We start from the raw sequence: 26,655 nt of genomic DNA on the forward strand, positions 1-26,655 counted from the left end.
ACTGTTTTAACTTTGCAAGGGTGTTTAAGCACGTTTCTAACATGAGTTAGCAAGTTGTTAGCTTGATTTAACATGTTAACATGTATTAACATGCTGCTAGCATGACATAGCACATTGTTAACATGATTTATAACATTGTTAGCATGTTTTAGCATTCTGCTGACATGAATTAGCACGTTGTTAACAGGATTAACACATTGTTAACATGAATTAACATGTAGCTAACATGATTTATCATGTTGCTAGTATGACTTAACACATTGCTAGTATGTTTTAACATGTTGCTACCATGATTTAACACATTGCTAACATGTTTTAACATGTTGCAAGCATGATTTAGCACATTGCTAGCATGAACTAGCAGGTTGTTAGCTTGATTTACCATCTTAACATGTTGCTAACATGATTTAGCACATCACTAACATGATTTATCACATTGTTAGCATGTTTTAACATTCTGCTGACATGAATTAGCACGTTGTTAACAGGATTAACACATTGCTAAAATGAATTAGCATGTTGCTTACATGATTTAACACATTGTTAACATGAATTAACATGTAGCTAACATGATTTATCATGTTACTAGTATGATTTAACACATTGCTAGTATGTTTTAACATTTTGCTACCATGAATTAACACATTGCTAACATGTTTTAACATGTTGCAGGCATGATTTAGCACATTGCTAGCATGAACTAGTAGGTTGTTAGCTTGATTTACCATCTTAACATGTTGCTAACATGATTTAGCACATCACTAACATGATTTATCACATTGTTAGCATGTTTTTAACATGAATTGGCATACTGCTTACATGAATTAACATGTTGCTAGCATGATTTATCACATTGTTAGCATGATTAAGCATGTTTCTAACACGAATTAGCAAGTTGTTCGCTTGATTTACCATGTTAACGTATTAACATGCTGCTAGCATGACATAGCACATTGTTTTTAGCACACTGTTAACAGGATTAACACATTGCTAAAATGAATTAATATGCTGCTAACATGATTTAACACATTGCTAGTATGTTTTAACATGTTGCTACCATGAATTAACACAATACTAACATGTTTTAACATGTTGCTAACATGATTTATCACATTGCTAGCATGTTTTAACATGTTACTAACATGAATTAGCATACTGCTTACATGAATTAGCATGTTGCTAGCATGATTTAACACATTGCTAGTATGGTTTAACATGTTGCAGGCATGATTTAGCACATTGGTAGCATGAACTAGCAGGTTGTTAGCTTGATTTACCATCTTAACATGTTGCTAACATGATTTATCACATTGCTAGCATGTTTTAACATGTTACTTACATGAATTAGCATGTTGCTAGCATGATTTAACACATTGTTAGTATGTTTTAATATGTTGCAAGCATGATTAAGCATGTTTCTAACACGAATTAGTTGTTCGTTTAATTTAACATGTTAACGTATTAACATGCTGCTAGCATGACATAGCACATTGTTAACATGATTTATAACATTGTTAGCATGTTTTAGCATTCTGCTTACATGATTTAACACATTGTTAACATGAATTAACATGTAGCTAACATGATTTATCATGTTGCTAGTATGACTTAACACATTGCTAGTATGTTTTAACATGTTGCTACCATGATATAACACATTGCTAACATGTTTTAACATGTTGCAAGCATGATTTAGCACATTGCTAGCATGAACTAGCAGGTTGTTAGCTTGCTTTACCATGTTAACATGTTGCTAACATGATTTAGCACATCACTAACATGATTTAACACATTGTTACCATGTTTTAATATGTTGCAAGGGTGATTAAGCATGTTTCTAACACGAATTAGCAAGTTGCTCGCTTAATTTAACACGTTAATGTATTAACATGCTGCTAGCATGACATAGCACATTGTTAACATGATTTATAACATTGTTAGCATGTTTTAGCATTCTGCTAACATGATTTAGCACATTGTTAGTATGTTTTAACATGTTGCAATCATGATTAAGAACATTTCTCACATGAATTAGCCAGTTGTTCGCTTGATTTAACATGTTAACGTATTAACATGCTGCTAGCATGACATAGCACATTGTTAACATGATTTATAACACTGTTAGCATGTTTTAGCATTCTGCTAACATGATTTAGCACATTGTTAACAGGATTAACACATTGCTAAAATGAATTAATATGCTGCTAACATGATTTATCACGTTGCTAGTATGATTTAACACATTGCTAACATGTTTTAACATGTTGCAAGCATGATTTAGCACATTGCTAGCATGAACTAGCAGGTTGTTAGCTTTATTTACCATCTTAACATGTTGCTAACATGATTTAGCACATCACTAACATGATTTATCACATTGTTAGCATGATTAAGCATGTTTCTAACACAAATTAGCCAGTTGTTGGCTTGATTTAACATGTTAACGTATTAACATGCTGCTAGCATGACATAGCACATTGTTAAGATGATTTATAACACTGTTAGCATATTTTAACATTCTGCTAACATGATTTAACATACAGACATTTTAAATTCTATTGGAGTTAGACAACACGTGTCAGGTCCCACTCACTGTCGAAATCATACTCTAGACTTAATACTGTCACATGGAATTGGTGTCAATGCCGTTGAGATTCTGCAGCAAAGTGATGACATCTCTGATCATTATCTAGTCTCGTGTATACTCCAGATGACTAAAACTGTAAATTCAACTCCTTATTACAAGTATGGTAGAACCATCACTTCTACTACAAAAGACTGCTTTCTGAGTAATCTTCCTGACTTATCTGAATTCCTCAGCATGTCCAATAGCTCAGAAAAACTTGATGATGTAACAGAAACTATTGACTCTCTCTTTTCCAGGACTCTAGATACGGTTGCTCCTCTGCGCCTAAGAAAGATTAAGGAAAACAGTCCAACCCCGTGGTATAACGAGCACAATCGCACCCTAAAGAGAGCAGCCTGGAAAATGGAGCGCAGCTGGAGGAAAACAAAATTAGAGGTTTTTCGTACTGCTTGGCACGAATGTACCCTATCGTATAGGAAAGCATTAAAATCGGCAAGATCTGATTACTTTTCGACTCTTTTAGAAGACAACAAACATAACCCTAGGTATTTATTCAATACAGTGGCTAAGTTAACAAAAAATAAAGAACCAACAGGCACTGACTATGCCCATCAGCATAGCAGTAATGACTTTATGAACTACTTTACTTCCAAGATCGATACTATTAGAGACAAAATTGTCACCATGCAGCCGTCAATTACAGTATTGCATCAGATAGTGTCCTATAGATCTCCTGGGGAACAATTCCACTCATTCTCTACTATAGGTCAGGATGAATTGTATAAACTTGTTAAAGCATCTAAACCAACAACTTGTATGCTAGACCCTATTCCATCTAGGCTACTAAAAGACTTGCTTCCAGATCTCATAGATCCTCTGCTAAATATTATTAATTCATCACTGTCATTAGGATATGTGCCCAAAACCTTCAAACTGGCTGCTATTAAGCCTCTCATTAAAAAACCACAACTTGACCCCAACAAATTAATTAATTACAGACCTATCTCGAATCTCCCATTTCTGTCGAAGATATTAGAAAAGGTTGTATCCTCACAATTATCTTCCTTCCTACAGAAAAATGATATCTGTGAGGATTTTCAGTCGGGTTTTAGACTGTACCATAGTACTGAGACTGCTCTTATTAGAGTTACAAATGATCTGCTCTTATCATCCGATCGTGGTTGTATCTCTCTGTTAGTGCTACTGGATCTTAGTGCTGCGTTCGATACGGTCGACCACAACATTCTCTTGAACAGACTTGAAAATTATGTTGGCATTAGTGGTAGTGCATTGGCATGGTTAAAATCGTACTTATCTGACCGCTATCAATTCGTGGCAGTAAATGATGAGGTATCATATCGATCACAAGTGCAGTATGGAGTACCGCAAGGCTCAGTGCTAGGGCCATTACTTTTTACGCTTTACATGTTACCCTTGGGTGATATAACCAGGAAATATGGTGTTAGCTTTCACTGTTATGCTGATGATACTCAGCTCTATATTTCTTCGCGGCCCAGCCTGATTGTGTAGTTGAGTTAAAAAACTGGATGACAAGTAATTTCTTACTGCTAAATTCTGAAAAAAACAGATGTGTTAATTATTGGACCTAAAACCTCAGCATGTAATAACCTAAAACACTGTTTAATACTTGATGGCTGTTCTGTCAATTCTTCGTCATCAGTTAGGAACCTAGGTTTGCTATTTGATGGTAATCTTTCCTTTGAAAACCACATCTCTAGTATTTGCAAAACTGCATTTTTCCATCTCAAAAATCTATCTAAATTACGACCTATGCTCTCAATGTCAAATGCTGAAACATTAATTCATGCGTTTATGACCTCAAGATTAGATTATTGTAATGCTTTATTGGGTGGTTGTTCTGCTCGCTTAAAAAACAAACTCCAGCTGGTCCAAAATGCAGCAGCTAGAGTTCTTACTAGAACCAAAAAGTATGATCATATTAGCCCGGTTCTGTCAACACTGCACTGGCTCCCTATTAAACATCGTATAGATTTTAAAATCTTGCTAATTACTTATAAAGCCCTGAATGGTTTAGCTCCTCAGTACCTGAGCGAGCTCTTATCGCATTATAGTCCCTCACGTCCGCTGCGTTCTCAAAACTCTGGCAATTTGATAATACCTAGAATATCAAAATCAACTGTGGGCGACAGATCATTTTCTTATTTAGCACCCAAACTCTGGAACAATCTACCCAACACTGTTCGGGACGCAGACACACTCTGTCAGTTTAAATCTAGATTAAAGACCCATCTCTTTAACCTTGCTTACACATAACACATTAACACATTTCTATAACTCAAATCTGTTAAAGGATTGTTAGGCTGCACTAATTAGGTCAACCGGAACCGGGAACACTTCCCATAACACCCGATGTACTCAGTGCATCGTCAGAAGAATGGCATCTACGCTAATATTAGTCTGTTTCTTTCTTATTCCGAGGTCACCTTAACCACCAGATCCAGTCCGTATCCAGATCAGATGGTCATTGCAGTCCTCCGGATCCAGTCCGTACCCAGCCCAGACAGTGGATCAGCACCTAGAGACGACCTCTACAGCCCTGAATGTCAGCGGAGTCCACATCAACTAGATGAGCCCCAGAGACGGATCCCCAGTGACATGTAACATGAATTAGCATACTGCTTACATGAATTAGCATGTTGCTAGCATGATTTAACACATTGTTAGTATGTTTTAACATGTTGCAAGCATGATTAAGCATGTTTCTAACACGAATTAGCAAGTTGTTCGCTTGATTTAACATGTTAACGTATTAACATGCTGCTAGCATGACATAGCACATTGTTAAGATGATTTATAACATTGTTAGCATGTTTTAGCATTCTGCTAACATGATTTAGCACATTGTTAACAGGATTAACACATTGCTAAAATGAATTAATATGCTGCTAGCTTGATTTACCATGTTAACATGTTGCTAACATGATTAACATTGCTAACATGAATTAGCATGCTGCTTATAATTATATATCTTATATAATTATAATAATATACACAATAAAACAATATTTTCCTAAGTTGTAAATAAAACAAAGATTATCGGAGTATGTAAAACACTACTTCATAGATAATAATTTAAATACCATGACATAAATCAGTGAAAAATCTGTTTTTTTTAAATATAATATTTATTGTTTTTCTCTAATAATGAACAATATTTAAAAAAAAATATATATGAAAAATAGAAATAATAATAATTAATAACAAATAAGTAAAAAATGCAAACAAAACATGTATAAAAGCATAAAATACATGACAAACTCCTCACACAACTGTAAACACAAAATGCCCAGCTGCATATGCACTTGTTTAAAATGCTCCATTAACAAAAGTATATAAAAATATTGATTTATCAAAAAACAGACTTCTACTGAAAAAAAAACAAACTTCTATATATACATACAAATTCATTTTATCAGCATTGTTAACTTGCATCACCTGTCTTTTGTAGTTTGTCTTCACAGTTACAAGACACTTGGCAAAGTTTCTTCTCACTAACCTTCTCTACACAAGCAAACACACTCATGATTCACAAACTCGCATACAAAGGGGCCGTTCACACAAAACGCGTCTTTGAGTCTAAAAACGCCAGATGCAATGCTCAAAATGTTTTTTTTTTTTTTAAAGCGCATTGCAGAATATATCTTCCGGCATGTTGGCATTAAATAAAACAGTCGCCATGCCAACTTGCTACTGTAAACAAAATCTGGCAATGCTTTCCCCACCTCCAGGGTCTTCTGACTGGCCCACTGTTTTGGAACCGACATTGACGAACAGCGCTGCATGTAAAAGTTGAAATTCTTTTAATGCGACACAACGTTTTTAAAAACGTCCGTATAGCATGTTTACATAAAGAAACAAGGAAAAAGTAGTACATTTGAAAGTAAAACGTGTTTTGTTTGAACGGCCCCCTAAGTGTGCATTCTTGTGTTTCCTGCAGCACATGAGTCGTGTTATTAATACACATTTCAGAACAAGTTTATGTGCTTGTGTAGAGTGTCAAGGAGATCTCAAAGTATTGTCAGCTCTTGGCTCTTCTGTCGTTTTGCCGGAGGCATTTGATAGCGCATGTATTTCCAGAAGCGTCCCTTCGCCCGATCACCGGCGTTCTGCCTCCATTTGAGGATGCCTTTGGTGCGGCTGATGTATCGCAAAGATTCGGGTAGCAGAGCCTCTTCAACCCCGTCCTCCACCTGCACCAGAATGACTTTTAGACCCTGCTTCACTAAAGCATCATAGAGACCCACCTGCTGCTCGTAAGCGGCCCATATTTTTTCATATGAAGTGTTTGTTTCTTTCAGTTTCAACTCTGATTTGGGGAGTTTATCTGGTAAAAGGCTCTTGGTGGCGTTGGTTTGAGGTGAAACACAGCTCTGTGATGTAAGAATAATGATCAGCCTTCTACTTCGGCTCATTCGGTCAGCAATCACGTCATGCACAGCTGAAAAACATTGATTAATGTCAAACGCTTGTTTTTAAGTCTGACGGCATTATTGTTTTTATTTTAGATAGTTGCCATTTTAATTTACAACATTAATTTCAATTTCTCATGTTTAACTTAGTTTTACATCATATATTAAGATAATCAAACCTGAAATAAAAATGAATAAACACTATGTAGACACAGACACACACATATATTTTTTATTTTATATATATAAAAAATGACAAATGCACAACAAAATTACCAAATTATTAAAACGTTCAAATTATGCACATTTTAAAAATACAAATTCATTTAAAATATTAATAAAAACTATAAGTTATAACTATAATAGTTTTATAAACTAATATGATGCATATTTATCAAAAATAAATGTAGTATTTCATATGAAAGTGAATGTAATATTTCATGCAACTAATTTTATGAACTGAAAAATACTGAAAAAAACTGAAAAAGTATAAATTTGCTTTTATTTTTAGCTAGTTGCAGTTTTAATTTAGAAAACAAATTAATTTCTAATTTTAATTTTGTTTTATTCATATACAAAAATGAGTAAAACTAAAATAAAAATTAATAAAAACTACAACATATATAAAAAAACCAAGATAAAATACTAAAAATGACAGTAATATACAATTCTAAAACCTTTTAATAAACAAATTTTAAAAATGGAAAGTATAATACTAAAAACATACTGAAGTAACACTGCATTACAGAGGTTTAACAAACTAAATATGATGCATATTTATCAAACATAAATTTGATAGTTAATAGTTTATGGTTAGCTATTTGCATCTTTTTTTTTTTTCATATTTGCAATAAATGCATTTATTCAAAGAGCTTAGAAAAATTACACTTGTTCAGCAAAAAGTATGAAGATGGTTAAAATATGGCTAGCTGTGAAACAAACAGTATTAATAAATTGTAATGTATGAGATTAAAACAAATTGGTTTTATTGATGTTAAAACATATAAAGCTTTATTAGTGCTATTACAGTACTATTTCATTTATGTATGACTGCCAAATATGCATCACCTTAAGTTTGTTTGTTCTTTAAAACTGTGCAGTCCAAATGCATGAACATTTTATATTCAATTCAAATGCATAAATTGTAATCGTAATCTAAATCCAAACAAGCCTTTACTATTCTAACAGGTTTTTATGTTGTGTCAGTGTGATCACGTGACAGGATGTTTACCTTCCCCAGGAAGTTCATCACGACCACTGATGAAGAGTTTGTAACCATAAAGGCCCTCCAGAACCGCAGGAAGGAATTCAAGGGCAAATGTCATTGCGGAAGACGAGCTGTGCTGATCTCCATGGAGGTAACTCACATACGCATCGTACAACTTCCCGTCTTTAATAAAGCATGAGAATAATCAATAACACACAATAAAAACATTTAAAAATTACAGTGTCATTATCTTAATTGCATGATTAAAAAATATTAAATTATATAATATTATATATTATATAATATATAATATTCTGCACTGATTATTTGGCCTTTTGTTATAAAAATAATGTCAATTTAATGCAATGCAAAAAATATAATCACAAATAAAATTATTTTAAATTATAATGAAAGGTATAATTAAATGTTTTTATGATGTTTTTGTGAAATTCACTCACTTATATGTTAAAACAAACATTTATAGCCACTTACAATAAAGTCTGTGTGCTTAAAACTGGTCGTTGAAGTCAATTTACTTGAGTGAATTTCACAATATGAGATAAAAACATACCACTGCTTACAGCAGAAGATGAGCAAACAGCCCTGTAAGTCAGAACCAGATCGACTCTAAAGAGAAACGCCACACCACACAGTAATATGAGCAGAGCAACCATACCAAGACCGATCCAGTAATAACGCTCATTCTGACTCGCTGGAGAGAGAAAGACAAGAAAGCAGGTTAGAAAAGAAAAGACTTTAAAGGTCTTTAAAGTCCACTTCCAGAACAACAATTTACAGATAATGTACTCACCCCCTTGTCGTCTAAGATGTGTCTTTCTTTCTTCAGTCGTAAAGAAATTATGTTTTTTGAGGAAAACATTTCAGGATTTTTCTCCATATAATGGACTGATATGGTGCCCCGAGTTTGAACTTTCAAAATGCCGTTTAAATGTGACTTCAAACGATCCCAAATGCGGTCGTAAACGATCCCAGCCGAGGAAGAAGGGTCTTATCTAGTGAAACGATCAGTTAAAATAATGCAATTTAAATACCTTTTAATCTCAAACGCTCATCTTGTCTTGCTCTCCCTGAAATATTGTGTATTCTGACTCAAGTGTAACACGGAATGAGAGGCGAGAGGCGAGCGGATCCATATGCGAGCTTTATTAAGATTTCCAGACAAAGGCAAGGTCGTAAAGGCAGGGTCGAGACGGGAGCAGACAGGTATATCACAGGCAGTCCAAGAGAGTAATCCGATAAACGAGAGCGAAAGTCCGAAAAGGCAGGCGGCTAGACAGACGAAAACGAGATAACCAGGCGGAAAAGACAAAACACTGGGAACTAGGAACTCGGAGCAAGAACTAGGAAAACGCTAAGAATACAACAATACAATCACAACAATCCGTGACCTGCGTGGGGAGGGACCGGGGCATTTATAGCACCGCTGATTGGTCACATATGCTGATGCAATCAGCGCGATGGATACTGGGAGATGCAGTCCGGGGTGTGATGTAACAGTCAGTGAGTGATAAGGTAAGGGTGACATCAGGTGGTGAGCGGACAGCAGGACACCGACCAGATTCGTGACATCAAGACAGTTAGGGTATGTAGGAAAACTCTGATCGTATTTTCTCCCTCAACTTAAAAAAATCATTCTAAAATCATCCTACATCGCTGCAGATGTACTGACACAGTCTTTACAAAGGGAACATGCAAAGAAGATCAAACGCTAGGGATGCAACAATACTGTTAGTCCATGGTTCAATACATATCTTGGTTTTTAACCACGGTTTTCGGTTCGGTTCTTTTTTTTTTTTTCTTTTTTTTTGGCATCTAATTAACTAGAGTTGTCAAAAGGTACCGGGTTCGGTACTTTCGGTACTGAAATTTTAAAAACGTCCAATTCCCGCTTACATTTGAGTGCAGTTGAGGCGATTTTTTATAGTGTTCACATGCTCAACAGACATGACTGTGATTGGCTACAATGATAAGCGTTTCACGCTCCTCACCGAGCGCTCACACATAAGCACAACGGGAGCGTTTGAAAGCCACGTGGCCAATCAGCGAAGTTTAAAAATTGTCTCAACAGCGCTCGGATGTGAGCGGGAAAAGCATCGCTGTTGCTGTAACTGAATAAAAACAAGATATGATTTTTTTTTTTTATAACTCATCCGTTTAAATTATATTAAGCCTTAAAGTTATGCATAATTTAGGGGCGCGGCCACTTGAGTGACAAGTGGATTGCCGCTGCTGTCACTTGCCGCTGCTGCTGCTAGGCGGGCGTGGTTTCAGCAACCAGCTCCACCCACGTCCGCCTATTTTCGATTACCCGGGAGTGACGTGCAGTGACGCGATTCCAAGATGGCGACGGCCGACTACCGCCAACTAAGAGCTTCAAAAATGCTCTTCGGAAACTTATGGGTGACGTCACGGACACTACGTCCATATTTTTTACAGTCTATGCATTAAACGTTTTGAATGATGAAATGTAAGGACAATAAACACTCGTCTGCAACAATATAGGGTTTATCTGTGTTCTTCAAACCATCTTGGGTATTTTCATAATGATTAAGTATATTTGTAAGCCATTGCTAATCTACATACAGTATAAAATATATTGTCTGCCTCATTCTATGATAAGAAGCCACATCAGATCACAAATGTAAGTTATTTCAAACACTCGACTGATGCTGTGAAGTAAAAATAAGTTATAATGTTCTCTTTTGTTGGACAAGTTTAGAAAGGCTTATCATTGCATTTCATGAAAAGGGAAGATGCTCTGCAAGTGTTTTGCTTTTTCAAATATAAACGAGGAGTTGTTTCCTCATCTCAGCACATGAAATCACTGGCACACACACAGCAAATTTCGAGAGAAATAAAACAAGGAAATTAACTAAATGCAAAACTGAAAAAACGCAATTCACAAGCGCGTATTGAACAGTTCGATATTATATTGAGTATTGTGACATCCCTATCAAACACCCTTAACAAATAAGGTAAAACAGCGATATAGGGCGATTCTGAAGGGAGGGTTTCTTGATTCTTGAGGGAGAACATGAGATGGGAGTTTTTCGACATACCCTAACTGTCATGAACTGGAACAAAAACAGAGTTCAGGCAGAGTAAGACATGTGTTTGAGATTAAAAGTATATAAACTATTATTTTAATGAAAATAACCGATCGCTTTGCTAGATAAGACCCTTCTTTCTCAGCTGGGATTGTTTACAACTGCATTTGTGATCGTTTGAAGCCGCATTAAAATTGCATTTTGGAAGTTCAAACTCGGGGCACCATATCAGTCCATTATATGGAGAAAAATGCAGAAATGTTTTCCTCAAAAAACATCATTTCTTTACGACTGAAGAAAGAAAGGCATGAACATCTTGGATGACAAGGGGGTGAGTACATTATCTGTCAATTGTTCTGGAAGTGGACTTCTCCTTTTGTCATATACAAGAGTAAAAGATGAACTAGAGCTCACCTGGAATCAGAATGACTCTTCTAGAATCTGTACCTGCTGGGTGTTGCACAATACAGGTGAGATTAATGTATAAATATTCTTCTGTGACTTTTGGGATGTGTAAAGCAGCCAGTTTGTAATCCTGATCACCCTCTTTCACGCTGATCAAATCAGACATCAGAAACAAAGTGGTTATACACACATTGTACACATGAAAAGCAAACATTTTTTTTGTTCTTACCTGCTGAAGATGATCAAATCAAAAACATCTAGAGAGTCACTACTCCAGTAAATAAAAGTTTCTCCATTGTCGTTCTTTCCAACAAGAGCTTTGCAGTTCAGTGTGTAACTTTCACCTGTAATGACATGAATGTTATTATATGCTCATGTACATCAGGCTCGATCAGAATTGAAATTCCAATTTATTTCTAAAGCTTAATGGACAGTTCAGTCAGAAAATAAAAATTAATTCCCCTTTAAACCATCCAAGATGTAGATGAGTTTGTTTCTTCATGCAGATTTGTAGAAATGGAGCATTGCATCACTTGCTTCCCAATGGATGTGAATGGGTGCCGTCAAAATGAGAGTCCAAACAGTTGATAAAAACATCACAATAATCCACAAGTAATCCACACCACTCCAGTCCATCAGTTAACATCTTGAGCAGCCAAAAGCTGTGTGTTTGTAAAAAACAAATCCAATATTGGGACATTTTAACTTAAAATCGATAAGTCAAAAAATCCATAATAATGGGGGGGGGGATCGATGGAAAAATCTGCACATCACTTTTATCAGCTGTTTGGACTTTCATTCTGACGGCACCCATTCACTGCAGAGGATCCATTGGTGAGCAAGTGATGCAGTGCTACATTTCTCCAAATCTGATGAAGAAACAAACTCAATTACATCTTGGAAGGTCTGAGGGAAAGTAAATTGTTAGCCAAATTTAATTTTGGGTGAACAATTCCTATAAAACACAAAAGAAATAATGCTAATGCACATATAGAGCAGCAGAAGAGCTTGGATGACAGGAGTTAAAGGAGAAGTCCACTTCCAGAACAACAGTTTACAGATAATGTACTCACCCACTGTCATCCAAGATGTTTATGTCTTTCTTTCTTCAGTCGTAAAGAAATTATGTTTTTTGAGGAAAACATTACAGGATTTTTCTCCATATAATGGACTGATATGGTGCTCCGAGTTTGAACTTTCAAAATGCAGTTTAAATGCGGCTTCAAACGATCACAAATGCAGTTGTAAACAAACCAGCCGAGGAAGAAGGGTCTTATCTAGTGGTAAGTCTCATCTTATCTAGTGGTAACTAGTGGTAAGTACATCTTGGTATATAAATTGTATTATTTTGATAAAAATAAACGATCATTTCACTACATAAGACCCTTCTTCCTTGTCTGGGATCGTTTACAACCGCATTTGGGATGGTTTGAAGCTGCATTTAAACTGCATTTTGAAAGTTCAAAATCAGGGCACCATATCAGTCCATTATATGGAGAAAAAATGCTGAAATGTTTCCTCAAAAAACAAATTTTTTCTTTACAGCTGAACAAAGAAAAACATGAACATCTTGGATGACAAGGGGGTGAGAACATTATCTGTCAATTTTTGTTCTGAAAGTGGACTTCTCCTTTAAAATGTCATCATCGTTATCACTCACCAAGTGTTACTTTTTTTTTTTCATCATTTTTTGGGTAGATGATTTCAGGCCTCGTCACCACTGTTAACAAGACACACATTTATCACACTATTGATCAAACCACAGAAACTCTCTTAATCTGAATATTTTCACTTCAGCTCCATACTGCCATCTGTTGCTCCAGAGTGGATATTATTAAAGCATTTATATATATTTTTTTAGACCGAATCTTTATTGCAAAATTATATTAGTGCATTTCTCAACAGGAAAGACTTGCAAAACACAAACTTTATTTCAAGTGTCAAATGTAGTTTACGAGATGTCTTTCTCAGTTGATTCCAAGCAGTGTTATTTGTGACCCTGGACCACAAAACCAGTCATAAGCGTCAATTTTTTGAGATTTTATAAATAAGAAAAATCTTTCCATTGATGTATGGTTTGTTAGGATAGGACAATATTTGGTTGAGATGCAACTATTTGAAAATCTGAGATTGCAGAAAAATCTAAATATTGAGAAAATCACCTTTAAAGTTGTCCAAATGAAGTTCTTAGCAATGCATATTACTAAACAAAAATTAAGTTATATTTACAAAAGGAAATTTACAAAATATCTTCACAATCTCACACAATCTTTACTTAATATCCTAATGATTTTTGCCATAAAAGAAAAATAAATCATTTTGACCAATACAATGTATTGTTTGTTATTGTTACACGTACACCCGTGCTACTTAAGACTGGTTTTGTGGTCCAGGGTCACATTTTAGTAGTTTTTATATTCTTTCAGTTTTGTATTTTAATGAGTCACTGATGCTCCAGAAGTAAAAACCATGCATTAAGAGCCAGGGGGTGAAAACTTTTGAACAGAACGAAGATGTGTGCATTTTTCTTATTTTGCCTAAATATCTTTTTTTTTTTTTAGTACTGCCCTTCAAATGCTACAGAAGACAGAACAAGGGTCATTTTTATAAATTCAACCATTATTTTCTCTTATGGACTATATGTAAACGTCTTTTATGTGAAATGTCTTATTCAGGTCAGTACTAAATAAAAAAATAACAATAAGATTTTGTTAGATCCCTCTTATTTTGGTAAAATAATTAACATTTTGTAGATTCTGCAGGGTTTATGTAAACTTTTGAGCCACAGGGCACTGCCCAAGTGATGGTTTTGTACTGTTTGTTCCCCTGGAGTGTATAATAATAGTAGACTTCAATAGCAGGAATTCAGCTTAGTTGGTTTTGAAACAGAGCCACTAGACGCCTTTCAGATTTTAAATAGTCATTTACCGAAATCTCTAGATGTGCTGTGGATAGTTGTAGTCTGGGCAGCAGAGTAGTTTTGCCCTCCAAAAGTAAAGCTCACAAAGCACGTATACAGTCCAACCATGTCTCGGGATCTGTTTATTGGGAAAACCTTACTGTTTGTCACATTGAGTGGGAGGCAGTCCTAAAGAGGGAGAAAAACAAACCATTTAGCAGACAAAAGAATTACAGTGTACATGTGCAGACATGCATAGGTGTGGGAGTGACAATGTTTAATGTGAAAGCGAATGCTTTAAGTTAAACCCACAATGCATACCCACAATTATGTCTGGCGACTTGCAGAACAAAAACTTGTCTGATGTTTGCTATTTTTTTCATGCCAGTAATGTTAACCACAGGAGAAGCAATAATGGAACTCATCTAAAAACGAAAATGCAAACACTCACTCTTAGGTCATCTAAAGATGTAAATGAGTTTGTTTTTTCATCAGATTTGGAGAAATGCATTCCATCAATTGCTCACCAGCAGATCCAGTGAATGGGTGCCGTCCAAACAGCTGATAAAAACATTGCAATAATTCACAAGCAATCCACACCACTCTACTCCATAAGTTAACGTCTTGAGAAGCCAAAAACTGCATGTTTGTAAGAAACAAAAACATCATTAAGAAGTTTATAACTAAAATATGAGTCCATAATCCAGAATAAAAAGTCAATCTCCTGTTGTCTCTTACATCAAAATCCAGCTGTTTTGGCTTATAAGTGGTACTTGATCTGTGCAGATTTCTCTCCTGATTCAGACCAGACCACTTTTAACTGGAGGAAGTGTTATGGATAGTGGACTCTAAAAAATTGCATCTTTTGGCTTCTTAAGATGTTAACTGGTGGACTGGAGTGGTGTGGATTATTGTGATGTTTTTATTAGCTGTTTGGACTCGCATTCTGACGGCACCCATTCACATCCACTGGTGAAAAAGTGATGGAATGGTACATTTCTCCAAACCTGATGAAGAAACAAACTCATACTAATCTTGGATGCTCCAAGAGTGAGCACATTTTCAGCAAAATATCATTGTTTTTGCATGAACTCTTCCTTTTAAAGGTCTTGTGCAGTAGGTGTTGGGTTCAGATCTGTTTGCAATCATGTCTTACATTTCTCCAGGTCACTTGAGCCTGAGGGTCTATCTCAAAGATGTGAGGAAGCAAACAATCGATGTGCTCTATGCTCGTTGCTTCGTCTTCTCTGTTCGCACAGGGGCATGTTTCATTCTCAACGGAGACATTAAATATCGTTTTCCAGGAGTCATCGCCTTCTCTGTCATAAAGAACAACAGTTGGGACGAAAGACAAGCAATGAGGGAATACGGAACACAAAACATACAATGCAAAGGTGAAGCCTTTATTTATACACTGCCTTGCAAAAGTTTGGGAGCGGTAAGATTTTTAATGTTTTTAAAGAAGTCTCTTCTGCTCACCAAGCCTGCATTTATTTGATCTAAAGTACAGCAAAAAGAGTAAAACTCTGAAATATTTTTACTATTTTTATTTCTATTTGATTAAACTTTAAAATATAATTTATTTCTGTGATGCAAAGCTGAATTTTCAGCATCATTACTCCAGTCTTCAGTGTCACATGATCCTTCAGAAATTGTTCCAATATTGATTTATTATCTGTGTTGGAAACAACTGTGTTGCTTATTTATTTATTTAATTTTGGAATCTGTGATACTTTTTCTAGTATTCTTTGTTAAATAAAAAGTTTAAAAGAACAGCATTTCTTAAAAATAGAAGTCTTTACTATCACGTTTTATCAATTTAACACATCCTTGCTGAATAAAAGTATTAATTTTTTGAATGGTAGTGTGTATTGTTACATTTCTATTTTAAATAAATTCTGTTCTTTTAACGTTTTATTCATCAAAGAATCCTGAAAAACATTAATAATAAATCAGCATATTAGAATGATTTCTGAAGAATCATGTGACACTGAAGACTGAAGTAATGATGCTGAAAATTCAGCTTGGCATCACAAGAATAAATTCTATTTTAAAGTATACTAAAATAGAAAAACACTATTTTAAATCGCAATAATATTTTACAATATTACAGTTTTTTCTGTATTTTTAATCAAATAAACTCAGCCTTGACAAGCAGAAAAGGCTTTAAAAAATATTAAAACTCTTAACCTCTTACTTTAATAGCGGTGTAATTCATTATAAAGGTATTAATGTATGTTGTAATAAATTATAACATTGAATAGATAAGTATTATAACTGTGGTTACAACTAGCAATGTAACTACAATGCAAAATGAATACATTAAAAATATTTTTACAATACATTATGTATAAAGAAATGTGTTACTGTGTTTTTAACTAATGTTTGCATATTTATGCTCTACACCTCATTTTGCATAATCTGATTTGAGGTAGGTATTCCAGAATGTCATTAAATTTCCTTTAGAAATAAAGCATCATTGTACAATGAATCATACTGAAAAGTTTCAGAACTTCCATTCCAATGAAAACAACCTTTGTGAAAACGAAACTGCATAAACACCTGATCTTAAACATCAGTGCCAACTATTCAGTGTTTATTCACAGGAATCATCGACAACATTTAGAAACAAGAGAAGAACATTCGTTTTGAACAAGAATCCTGATATGAATGTATAGAAATACGTCCAGACTAAATCAACAACTTTGAATTGCATCATACCTGCTGAGACAGGAGTAGGAGCCGCTGTGGGAGAGCTCAGCAGGTAGAAACCATAGCGTGTTTCCACTAATGTTTATTCCTTTGATATTTTCAAGACTCCGATCAGGAACAAGACTCCAGCTCACACTCACATTCTGCATTTCACTGTCGTCATTGCACTTTAGCATAAATGCAAGACCAACACTGGTGGTATATGATCTTTGATTTATGACTTGCATCTGACTCCCTTGAAGAGGAAAAAATTCAAATAAATGTTGTTGGCATGAGAATCTTTAAATGCATGAACAAAATGACTCTTTTACAGAACTATGATTGCTATGATTATGTCCAGAACTAACGTGACTTTGTTCGTGGAGCGTCTGTCTAGCAAACTCTGACCTTTGCAGCTTCTAAAACAATAAAAACCACAGTTGAAAGCCAAGTATAATGGACATAGGCCTACTGTACGTGATTTCAGACGCAGTTATAATTTGCCCTTTGGGAAGCTATAACGATCGTTTAGAAAAGGGGCCTGTCCAGATTTACCTAAAATCCTATAAAGCCTAAATGAAAACTCAAAACTTTATGAAACCTGCTGAGCACGTGCAACAAACATGTAAAGTTTTAAGGAGATTGGACCACAGCTGGCACTATAACAGTCATAAACGTTAAAGAACATCATATGTTTACACTGTAAAAAACAATTTGTTGAGTCAACTTAAAATAATTTGTAACCTGGCTGCCTTAAAATTTTAAGTTCAGTCAACTCAAAAAAAGTTTATTCAACTTGAAATGTTAAATTATACTAAGTGACAACTTAGATATTTGAGTTGAATCAACGTAAAATTTTAAGGCAGCTGGGTTACTTACCCCTGTTAAGTTTAGCAAACACAAATATCTAAGTTGTTACTTAGTCCAACTTAACATTTCAAGTTGAATAAACTTATTTTAGTTGACTAAACTTAAAATTTTAAGGCAGCAGGGTAACAAATTATTTTAAGCTGACTCAACAAATTGTGTTTTTTATTTTTTACAGTGTATGGTAAATTATCTGGATTTGCCAAAAATGTTTTTTTTTTAAATGACTAATGTAGGTGGTTACAGGCTTGCTACATAATGTCTTTTTTCATATGTGCTTAAATGCCTTAAAGTGTTTGAATCCCAGTAATCGCCGATAATGATGGTGCAGAAAACACCAATTTCACATTTAACATGATTTAAATAAAAACCTAAGCGTTTGTGTTTTGTAATTAATAAAGAGTGTTTACATGTATGATACGTGCACCGATTTTGCGACCTATATATATCACTAACGTGTATATATCTATCTATCTATCTATATATATATATATATAAACACTCTCTATTATCCACTTATTCTTCAATGCAGAAGTATGCATGAGATTTCCGATTTGAGAAGAATAATGTGCAGCAAACGGTAAAAGTTTTATAATTAAAACAATAAATAAAAATAATATGGTAAAACACACCAAACTGCAATATAAAGCTGCAAAACAAACTGTTTTATACAGTTAAAAACAGGACACGGATGAGACCGGAAGCCAGACCCATAAAATGTACAAATGGCCACCCCCACTCTTGCGACTTATTCGCTATATCATCTGTTTAGCGAACTCGATCGCTTCTGAAACCTTTTAATCCGCATTTGAAAAGAAAAGTAAAAAAGAAAAGTACAAAAGCAAACTGTCTGACCCTATTTTTAACCCAGCTAAGCAATTTTATTCTGCGGTGGTGGTTTTAAAAAGTTCCGTAGCCGCAGGAGCTGAGCTGAGAAGGCATTTTTGAGGTCAGTATGTTAACAGTCATGTGAACCTGTGAAGCGGGGAACTTTGAAGTTAACACATAAGTGACAACTGCATATGAAACTAACATCTTCATAATCTTTGGTAATAATAGCTGACGTGCAATAATTTAGAAACCTAATCTAAATGACTGCGTTGATCGCACTGAACACGTCAAGGAAAAAAAAATATACGATGATCGAATTAAACGACAGGTGATAAAACATTATGTTTTTCACTTTTGAAAAGTCATCACCTTTATTATTCATTCCCGTTATTTAAACGCCATACAGCGACCACATTAACAGCATGGAGAACACTAGGCGAATACAAGTTCCTTGTTTTGAAAATGGGCAAACCCAACCTAACTAGTGTAGATTAATCAGCGACGCAAAAATGAACTCTTACCTGCAATCCAAAGTGCCGAAAGTAAAATCCATCGCAAATAAAATGAGCTCATCTTGGGTTTTCTTGACAGCAGGTCTGACAGCTTTAAAGAGCGTTCCTGGAAACGACATTGAAAACAATAACTACTTGTTTTCGTTATAAGGCATGAAAGACAGTCAAACAAAAACGCACCCACATGCTTTATCCCTCGTGACAGATCGGGATACGAAACAAAAACACAAAACAACTAACTTAGCGTTTCCCGTTTTCATAGAGAAACAAAGAAACAAAGTTGCACATCGGCGCAGTTGGCACGCAACAATTTCTGGGCAAGTAAAACGTTTTAAGGCCAACATAAAATAATCATGAATCAAATGAGCTGTCATCGGGTATTCCACAGTTTGTAGGCAGGTGTTAATAGGTCTTTGACGGGTTTTCCCCAAAACCCAAATTGGTTGTGTGGAACAAAGGCGAGTTGTGATATTAAAGAAGAGCAAATAGGAGTACAGATGACACACGGTATGAAAAATAATCCAAATGAGCAGAAGAGCAGACGTGTCTTACCTCGTGTAGATGATCATACAGTGTGAACTCGCTTTTAAAACGTCTGTGGCGCCTTCTCGGAACTTCCTTCTCAGGGATTGCCTTCTTGAAGACACTAAAACTACACTGCACTACTTGTGAACACTGCGGTTTCGTTTCGATGCCATATGTGGAGGGAATCAGCATCCCACCCTCTGACGCGAAGCACGTACGTTGCTTCATTAGTGAATGTTCCCCATCATACACTCTCAGAAAGAAGCTGTCATTGGGACAGTATACTATATTTACATAGATCAGTGTACGGTGTACTGCATTTTAGTACCTTGAAGATACATATTTGTAAGTCTAGTACAAAAGGTACAAAAGTTGTCACAGTAAACAGTAATAAAAGGATTTTTTAATTCATGTTGATCAGAGATCAATGTGCTTATTTAAAGACTTTATTTTTGGCGTTTCGGGATTCGAACTCGGGACAACCGCAGCGCATTGGCGTTATATGACGGCTCGCTAACCACAAGGATATTAACACCCACGTAAGAAAAATGTTTTAAGAAACTCTTCATTATCGTTATTAGAGACAAACCAGGGAGGGAAAAAACAACTCAGTTGTGATTAATCTCTATTAATGATCTATAAAATATATGCTTTTAAATAGTGATTTTAAATCTCATTCAGTATATACACTCAGAAAAAAGGTATCTTTCTGTACGCTTCAGGTACAAATGTGTACATTTTAGGTAATACTATGTACCTTTAGGGTACTAATATGGATGCTTTAGGTACAAAAGTGTAAAAGGTTTGAAAAGTTACCACTCCAGTAACCAAAATCACTATTTAAAAGCATGTTTATTTTTTTCTCCCTGGTTTGTCTCTTTAACAATAAGAAAAAAGGTTCAAAACAGTAATAAAAGGATTTTTTAATTCATGTTGATCAGAGATCAACGTGTTTTTTTAAAGACTTTATTTTTGGCGTTCCGGGATTCGAACTCGGGACACCCGCAGCGTATTGGCGCTATATGTCAGTGTGATAACCACAAGGTTATTAACACCCACGTAAGAAAAATGTTTTAAGGAACTCTTTATTATCGTTATTAGAGACAAACCAGGGAGGAAAAAAACAACTCAATTGTGATTAATCTCTATTAATGATCTATAAAATATATGCTTTTAAATAGTGATTTTAAATCTCATTCAGTATATACACTCAGAAAAAAGGTATCTTTCTGTACGCTTCAGGTACTAATGTGTACATTTTAGGTAATACTATGTACCTTTTTAATATGGATGCTTTAGGTACAAAAGTGTAAAAGGTTTGAAAAGGTACCACTCCAGTGACAGCTTTTCGTACCTTTTTTCTGTGTATATACTGAATCAGACTAAAATCACTATTTAAAAGCATGTTCTATTTTTTCTCCCTGGTTTGTCTCTATAACAATAAGAAAAGGGTTCAAAACAGTAATAAAAGGATTTTTTTAATTTGATTTTTAATTCATGTTGATCAGAGATCAATGTGTTTTTTAAGGACTTTACCTTTGGCGTCCTGGGATTCGAACTCCGGACACCCACAGCGCATTGGTGCTATATTTCGGCGCGCTAACCACAAGGCTATTAGCGGCAATATAAGAAAAATGTTTTAACGAACTCTTTATGGTTATTAGAGACAAACCAGGGAGGGAAAAAAACAACTCAGTTGTGATTAATTTTTGTTAATGATCTATAAAATATATGCTTTTAAATATTGATTTTAATCTCATTCAGTATATACACTCAGAAAAAAGGTATCTTTCTGTACGCTTCAGATACTAATATGTACATTATAGGTACTATTATGGAAGCCCCACCAGTGACAGTTTTTGCACCTTTTTTTCTGAGAGTGTATATACACTGTAAAAAATAAAAAACACAATTTGTTGAGTCAGCTTAAAATAATTTGTTACCCTGCTGCCTTAAAATTTTAAGTTCAGTCAACTAAAATAAGTGTATTCAACTTGAGATGTTAAGTTGTACTAAGTAACAACTTAGATATTTGTGTTTGCTAAACTTAACAGACGGGTAAGTAACCCAGCTGCCTTAAAATTTTAAGTTGATTCAACTCAAATATCTAAGTTGTCACTTAGTATAATTTAACATTTCAAGTTGAATAAACTTTTTTTTGAGTTGACTGAACTTTAAATTTTAAGGCAGCCAGGTTACAAATTATTTTAAGTTGACTCAACAAATTGTTTTTTTTACAGTGTACTGAATGAGATTTAAATCACTTTTAAAAGCATATATTATATTTCTTAGTCATTTTAGTTTTCGTTAATCACAATGAAGTGATTTTTTTCTTATTTTCCATTACTGGTTTGTCATTTTAACAATGAGAAAGAGTTCATTAAAACTTATTTCTCTGATCAACATTGTTCAAACAAAACATTTTCATTTAGATATTATTTTAATTGGAAATCAATTTATAGGTTCAGTCCTCAATTTCACGTTCCATTCTATTTAGTTTACTTTTGTAAAAAGGTGCATCTTTATGGACTTTTTCTTGTAAAACACAAGGACAAACAAAGGGTTTGGTTTCAGAACATCTTAACTTTTTAAAAATGTTGTTTTGTTTAGTCTTCCAACTAAAATGAATCATATTTTGATAGTATCTGTTGGGCAACAAGTGTCATTTTTGGTTTATGCGTATACCCTGCTAAAAAAAAAACAAAACACCTACCAACCACTGGGCTGGTTTTAGAGTGGTTTTAACCCCTTTCTTAGCTGGTCAGGCTGGGAGACCAATTAAAACCAGTTACTTCCATCTTAAACCAGCTAAGACCAGCCAACCAGCTTAGGCTGGTTTTAGCTGATTATTCCGCAGGGTAGTTTTAAATATCAAATAATTTCTTCATTGTTGAAGCAATCGAAAGGTGTAAATACAGTACTCTGCAGGGTGATTTGATCCTGTGGGAAAGTTGAGCCATCCCTGGTTTCTAGGCAATCATATAAAAAAAATTATTTGACATACATCATGACAGTGACAATGCACAGTCAGACAAGACAGAGCTTGATACTTCAGTGAAACAAAGTCTCAGTTTCCTTTTTTTTTTTTTTGTTATTTTGTAAGAAATTCAAACAATAAATACATTTTTTGGCTCTTTGACCCTTCAGAAATCATTTTACCATGCTGATTTGCTGCTCAAGAAAAATTTATGATTATTATCAGTGTTGAAAACAGTTGTGTTGTCCAATATTTTTGCGGAAGCTGCGATACATTATATTTTGTTAGGACTGTTTGATGAATAGAAAGTTCAAAAGAACAGCATTTATGTCAAATGGAAATCTCTTATTAATATTTTATTGTCATACTTTATATGACAGGGACAATGGACAGTCAGAAAACTGCTAAAATATATAGAAACTGCTGATCAGTATACAATATGGTTTTAGTTGAAAAACAAAGTTATGATTGCTTTATAAAGCAGTGACTCTAAAGCAACTGATCTGGAATATGAAAATACATATACACAACACCTCCAGGATGTGTCACTTCAGTTTATTTTACAAGACTGATCATACCCCAACCCACACACATAAACACACTGGCTGAAGTCGTAGATTATAGAAACTGGCAGCACTGAACGGAAACCTGTTGAACAGAATCTGGGTTGGTGTTTTGCGGTTTGCACTTTTTCTTAGACGAAAAAGAGAAGCGTGTTGTTTCTGTACTTTCAGCGACCGAATGGAATAGCAAAACCACTGATAGTCCACAAACAGGTTTCATAAGTATTGATCAGACAGTCCCGGGTAACAAATAACATGCTCAAATAAACGGAGCAATGTGTTAAAAAGTTACACTTTCAGAAGTCAAACTGCTATATATACAGTATATATATATATATATATTGTAAACAAAACCTTAGTTTGAATGCGATTAATCACAATTAATCGTTTGACAGCATTAATTTGAACATATTTTAACGAATATTTTTTCTCTGTCTCTTTCTATTTACAGTAAAAATGTAGTCCGTACTGTACATAAAAACATATGTTAAAATGTTTGGAGTTAAAATCTTAAAAAAAAATTAAAAAATGAACAGAGGATTGTTTAACAGAATGTGTGACAATCCAATTTTGCGTTATATACTGACACAAGCATATTACATATATATATATATATATATTTATATATATATACACACACAAGACAAAAGCATATTATGTATCCCACAACATAATCATAAGAAATCAGTTTTTACACACATTATTTCTGCTATTTTTCCACATTGTATTTACAGCTGGGTTCTTTTTGAAGAATGGTTGGTGTGCAAGAGTGTTCTCAGCACACTTTGACGTAATACTCACGTAAACCAGAAAACATCATGATCTGCATCAGGTCTGGGTTCATGTTCAGACCACAACGGATCTTGGGAAATAGTTCTCATGAAGAGTTCTGTGGTTGATATTTTGAGGTTGCAATCAGAGAATCAAACAGTTGAGTTCCGTTAGTAAAAATCCAAAGAAGTCTCATCTGCTCACCAAAGCTGCATTTCTTTGATCAGAAATACAGTAAAAATTGTGAAATAATTATTTTAATTTAAAATAACTGTTTTCTATGTGAATATCTATTAAAATGTAATTTTTTCATTTGATGCAAAGCTGAATTTTCAGCATCATTACTCCAGTCTTCAGTGTCACATGATGCTTCAGAAATCATTCTAATATGCTGATTAGCTTCTCAAGAAACATTTATGATTATTATCAACGTTGAAAACTATGATGCATTTGAATGCCACATTAAAAAATAAAAAAAAATCTAGAACTACGAGATTAAAGTCGTAATATTTTAAGAATAAAGTCAAAATGTTTTGAGAATTAAATCGTAGCAGTTATGAAGGAAAGATGACTGATTCACATGCCACTTAAACTGAATATAGCAATCTGTCACGGCACATTAAAGAGCATTAAAAACATTGTTGTAATAGATATATTTTTTGTATTATGCTATAAAACTGACAGATTTGAAAGCTGAGACTTTGGAATATTTCCTGGTGCTTGACAGTGTTCATTGTTGAAATATTTTATCTTTATTTTTATAATATTTCAACTTTATTCTCATAAATTTCGACTTTATTCTGAAACATTTAAACTTTATTTCAAAACATTTCGACTTTATTCTCATAATATTTTAACTTTATACTCATAATTTCGACTTTATTATCAAAATATTTTGACTTCATTCCGAAACATTTCGACTTTAGTCTCATAATATTTTGATTTTATTCTCGTAATTTCTACTTTATTCCAAAACATTTTGACTTTACTCTCGAAACATTTCGACTTTACTCTCGTAATATTTCGATTTTATTCTCATAATATTTCAACTTTATACTCGTAATTTCGACTTTATTCCAAAACATTTTGACTTTATTACGAAACATTTCAAATTTACTCTCGAAACATTTTGAATTTACTCTCGTAATATTTCAATTTTATTCTCGTAATTTCTACTTTGTTCTCATAATATTTCAACTTTATACTCGAAACAGTTAAGACTTTATTGTTGTAATAATTCGACTTTATACACATAGTATTTAGATGTTTTACTCATAATTTTGCCTTTATTCTCAAAATTAACTTATTTCCCATAATTTCGACTTTATTCTCGTAATCTTATATATTTTTATTTTTTAACGTGGCACTAAAACACCGTCGTAGAAAACAGCTGTGCTGCTTCATATTTTTGTAGAAACCATGAAACATTTAATTTTCCAGTATTATTTGATGAATAGAAAGTTCAAAAGAACAGTTTCTTGAAATAGAAATCTTTTATAACATTCTAAAAGATTTTACTGCCACTTTTGATCAATTTAATGCACCCTTGCTAAATAAAAACATCCATTTCTCTTTTTTTTTTTTGCCTCATCAAGTTTTTCTTCCAGAAACGAAAAAAAAAAAAAAAGAGAGGAAAGTCTGCATTGTTATGATTCATCCGGGAACTGGTTGGTTTGGTTAAGCCAAAAATAAACTTCTGGAATGAGCTGATTGACCTCCAGATTGTCGACTGCATCATTTTAACGCAGCACAAGTTGACCCCAAGTACTCACATTTAGTGTTCGTCTACAAACTAAACCAGTTTGTCTTTTTAGCTTTGCCTCTGACGGGCATATGATAGCGCACCTCCCTCCAGAAGCGTGCCGAGGGCTCGAGAGAGGTCATCCGGTTCACTGACTTCCTGTCCCAGAACGCCCACCTCTTCCTTCTCTTCCAGGCCTGCAAAGCTCCCTGTTTCTGTCTGAGGAGGCGGACGGAGTGGGGCAGGAGCAGCGGCTCGCGGATCTCCTCCAGCTCCAGCAGCACGATGCTCATGGAGTTCTCCACCAGCGCGCTGTACAGGCCCGTCTGCTGCTCGGCCCATTCCTGCGCCTCCGGGCTGCAGAGGGACGACGCCGTGTAGAGCAGCAGGAGTCTGCGACAGCGGCTCAGAGCGTCCTGCACCACGTCCACCACAGCTGGAAAACACCGAGAAATGTAAATCACTGGAATAAAAATATTTAGCAACTGAAAATGTATCATTAAATCAGTAAGAAATTAAGAGTCATTTCCTCATATGCTGCAAAACTACACAAGAAAGTA

At 34.6% G+C, this 26,655-nt stretch overlaps 2 protein-coding genes across 3 annotated transcripts in view; both read right to left on the reverse strand.

The window, feature by feature from the left end:
* Positions 1-5,749: 5,749 nt before the first annotated feature.
* LOC127171365 (interleukin-1 receptor type 1) lies at positions 5,750-20,278 on the reverse strand. Of its 2 annotated transcripts, none has more exons than XM_051119947.1 (11): positions 20,071-20,278; positions 19,528-19,624; positions 17,339-17,564; positions 15,774-15,936; positions 14,647-14,806; positions 13,379-13,438; positions 11,948-12,062; positions 11,728-11,867; positions 8,817-8,957; positions 8,270-8,428; positions 5,750-7,067 (listed from the first exon to the last, which is right to left on the reverse strand). In XM_051119947.1, exons 1-11 carry the CDS (start codon positions 20,269-20,271, stop codon positions 6,637-6,639), a joined length of 1,893 nt encoding a protein of 630 aa, XP_050975904.1. In that variant the 5' UTR covers positions 20,272-20,278; the 3' UTR covers positions 5,750-6,636. The 2 variants fall into 2 exon arrangements, with proteins under 2 accessions (XP_050975904.1, XP_050975905.1); XM_051119948.1 differs by lacking the exon at positions 20,071-20,278 and adding an exon at positions 19,699-19,822.
* A 3,083-nt stretch (positions 20,279-23,361) lies between these two features.
* zmp:0000000936 (interleukin-1 receptor type 1) overlaps positions 23,362-26,655 on the reverse strand; it is a 39,329-nt gene continuing 36,035 nt past the window's right edge. The window contains exon 10 of the mRNA XM_051119823.1: positions 23,362-26,531. Coding sequence (XP_050975780.1) covers positions 26,140-26,531 — 392 coding nt within the window. The 3' untranslated portion in view covers positions 23,362-26,139. The remainder of the gene's footprint in view (positions 26,532-26,655) is intronic.

This window comes from Labeo rohita, chromosome 9 (genome assembly GCF_022985175.1).
Source record: "Labeo rohita strain BAU-BD-2019 chromosome 9, IGBB_LRoh.1.0, whole genome shotgun sequence".
In the NCBI taxonomy this organism is placed as follows: domain Eukaryota; kingdom Metazoa; phylum Chordata; class Actinopteri; order Cypriniformes; family Cyprinidae; genus Labeo; species Labeo rohita.

Bases quoted from the DNA above. Each gene is read 5' to 3' on its own strand.
- LOC127171365 (XM_051119947.1), bottom strand. From the start codon at position 20,271: ATGAAGCAACGTACGTGCTTCGCGTCAGAGGGTGGGATGCTGATTCCC. The intron at 13,439-14,646 runs GTAAATGACTAT...TCTTGTTAACAG, and splicing joins CAGCACATCTAGAGATTTCG to TGGTGACGAGGCCTGAAATC. The intron at 12,063-13,378 runs GTGAGTGATAAC...ATGTCATTACAG, and splicing joins AAAAAAAAAAGTAACACTTG to GTGAAAGTTACACACTGAAC.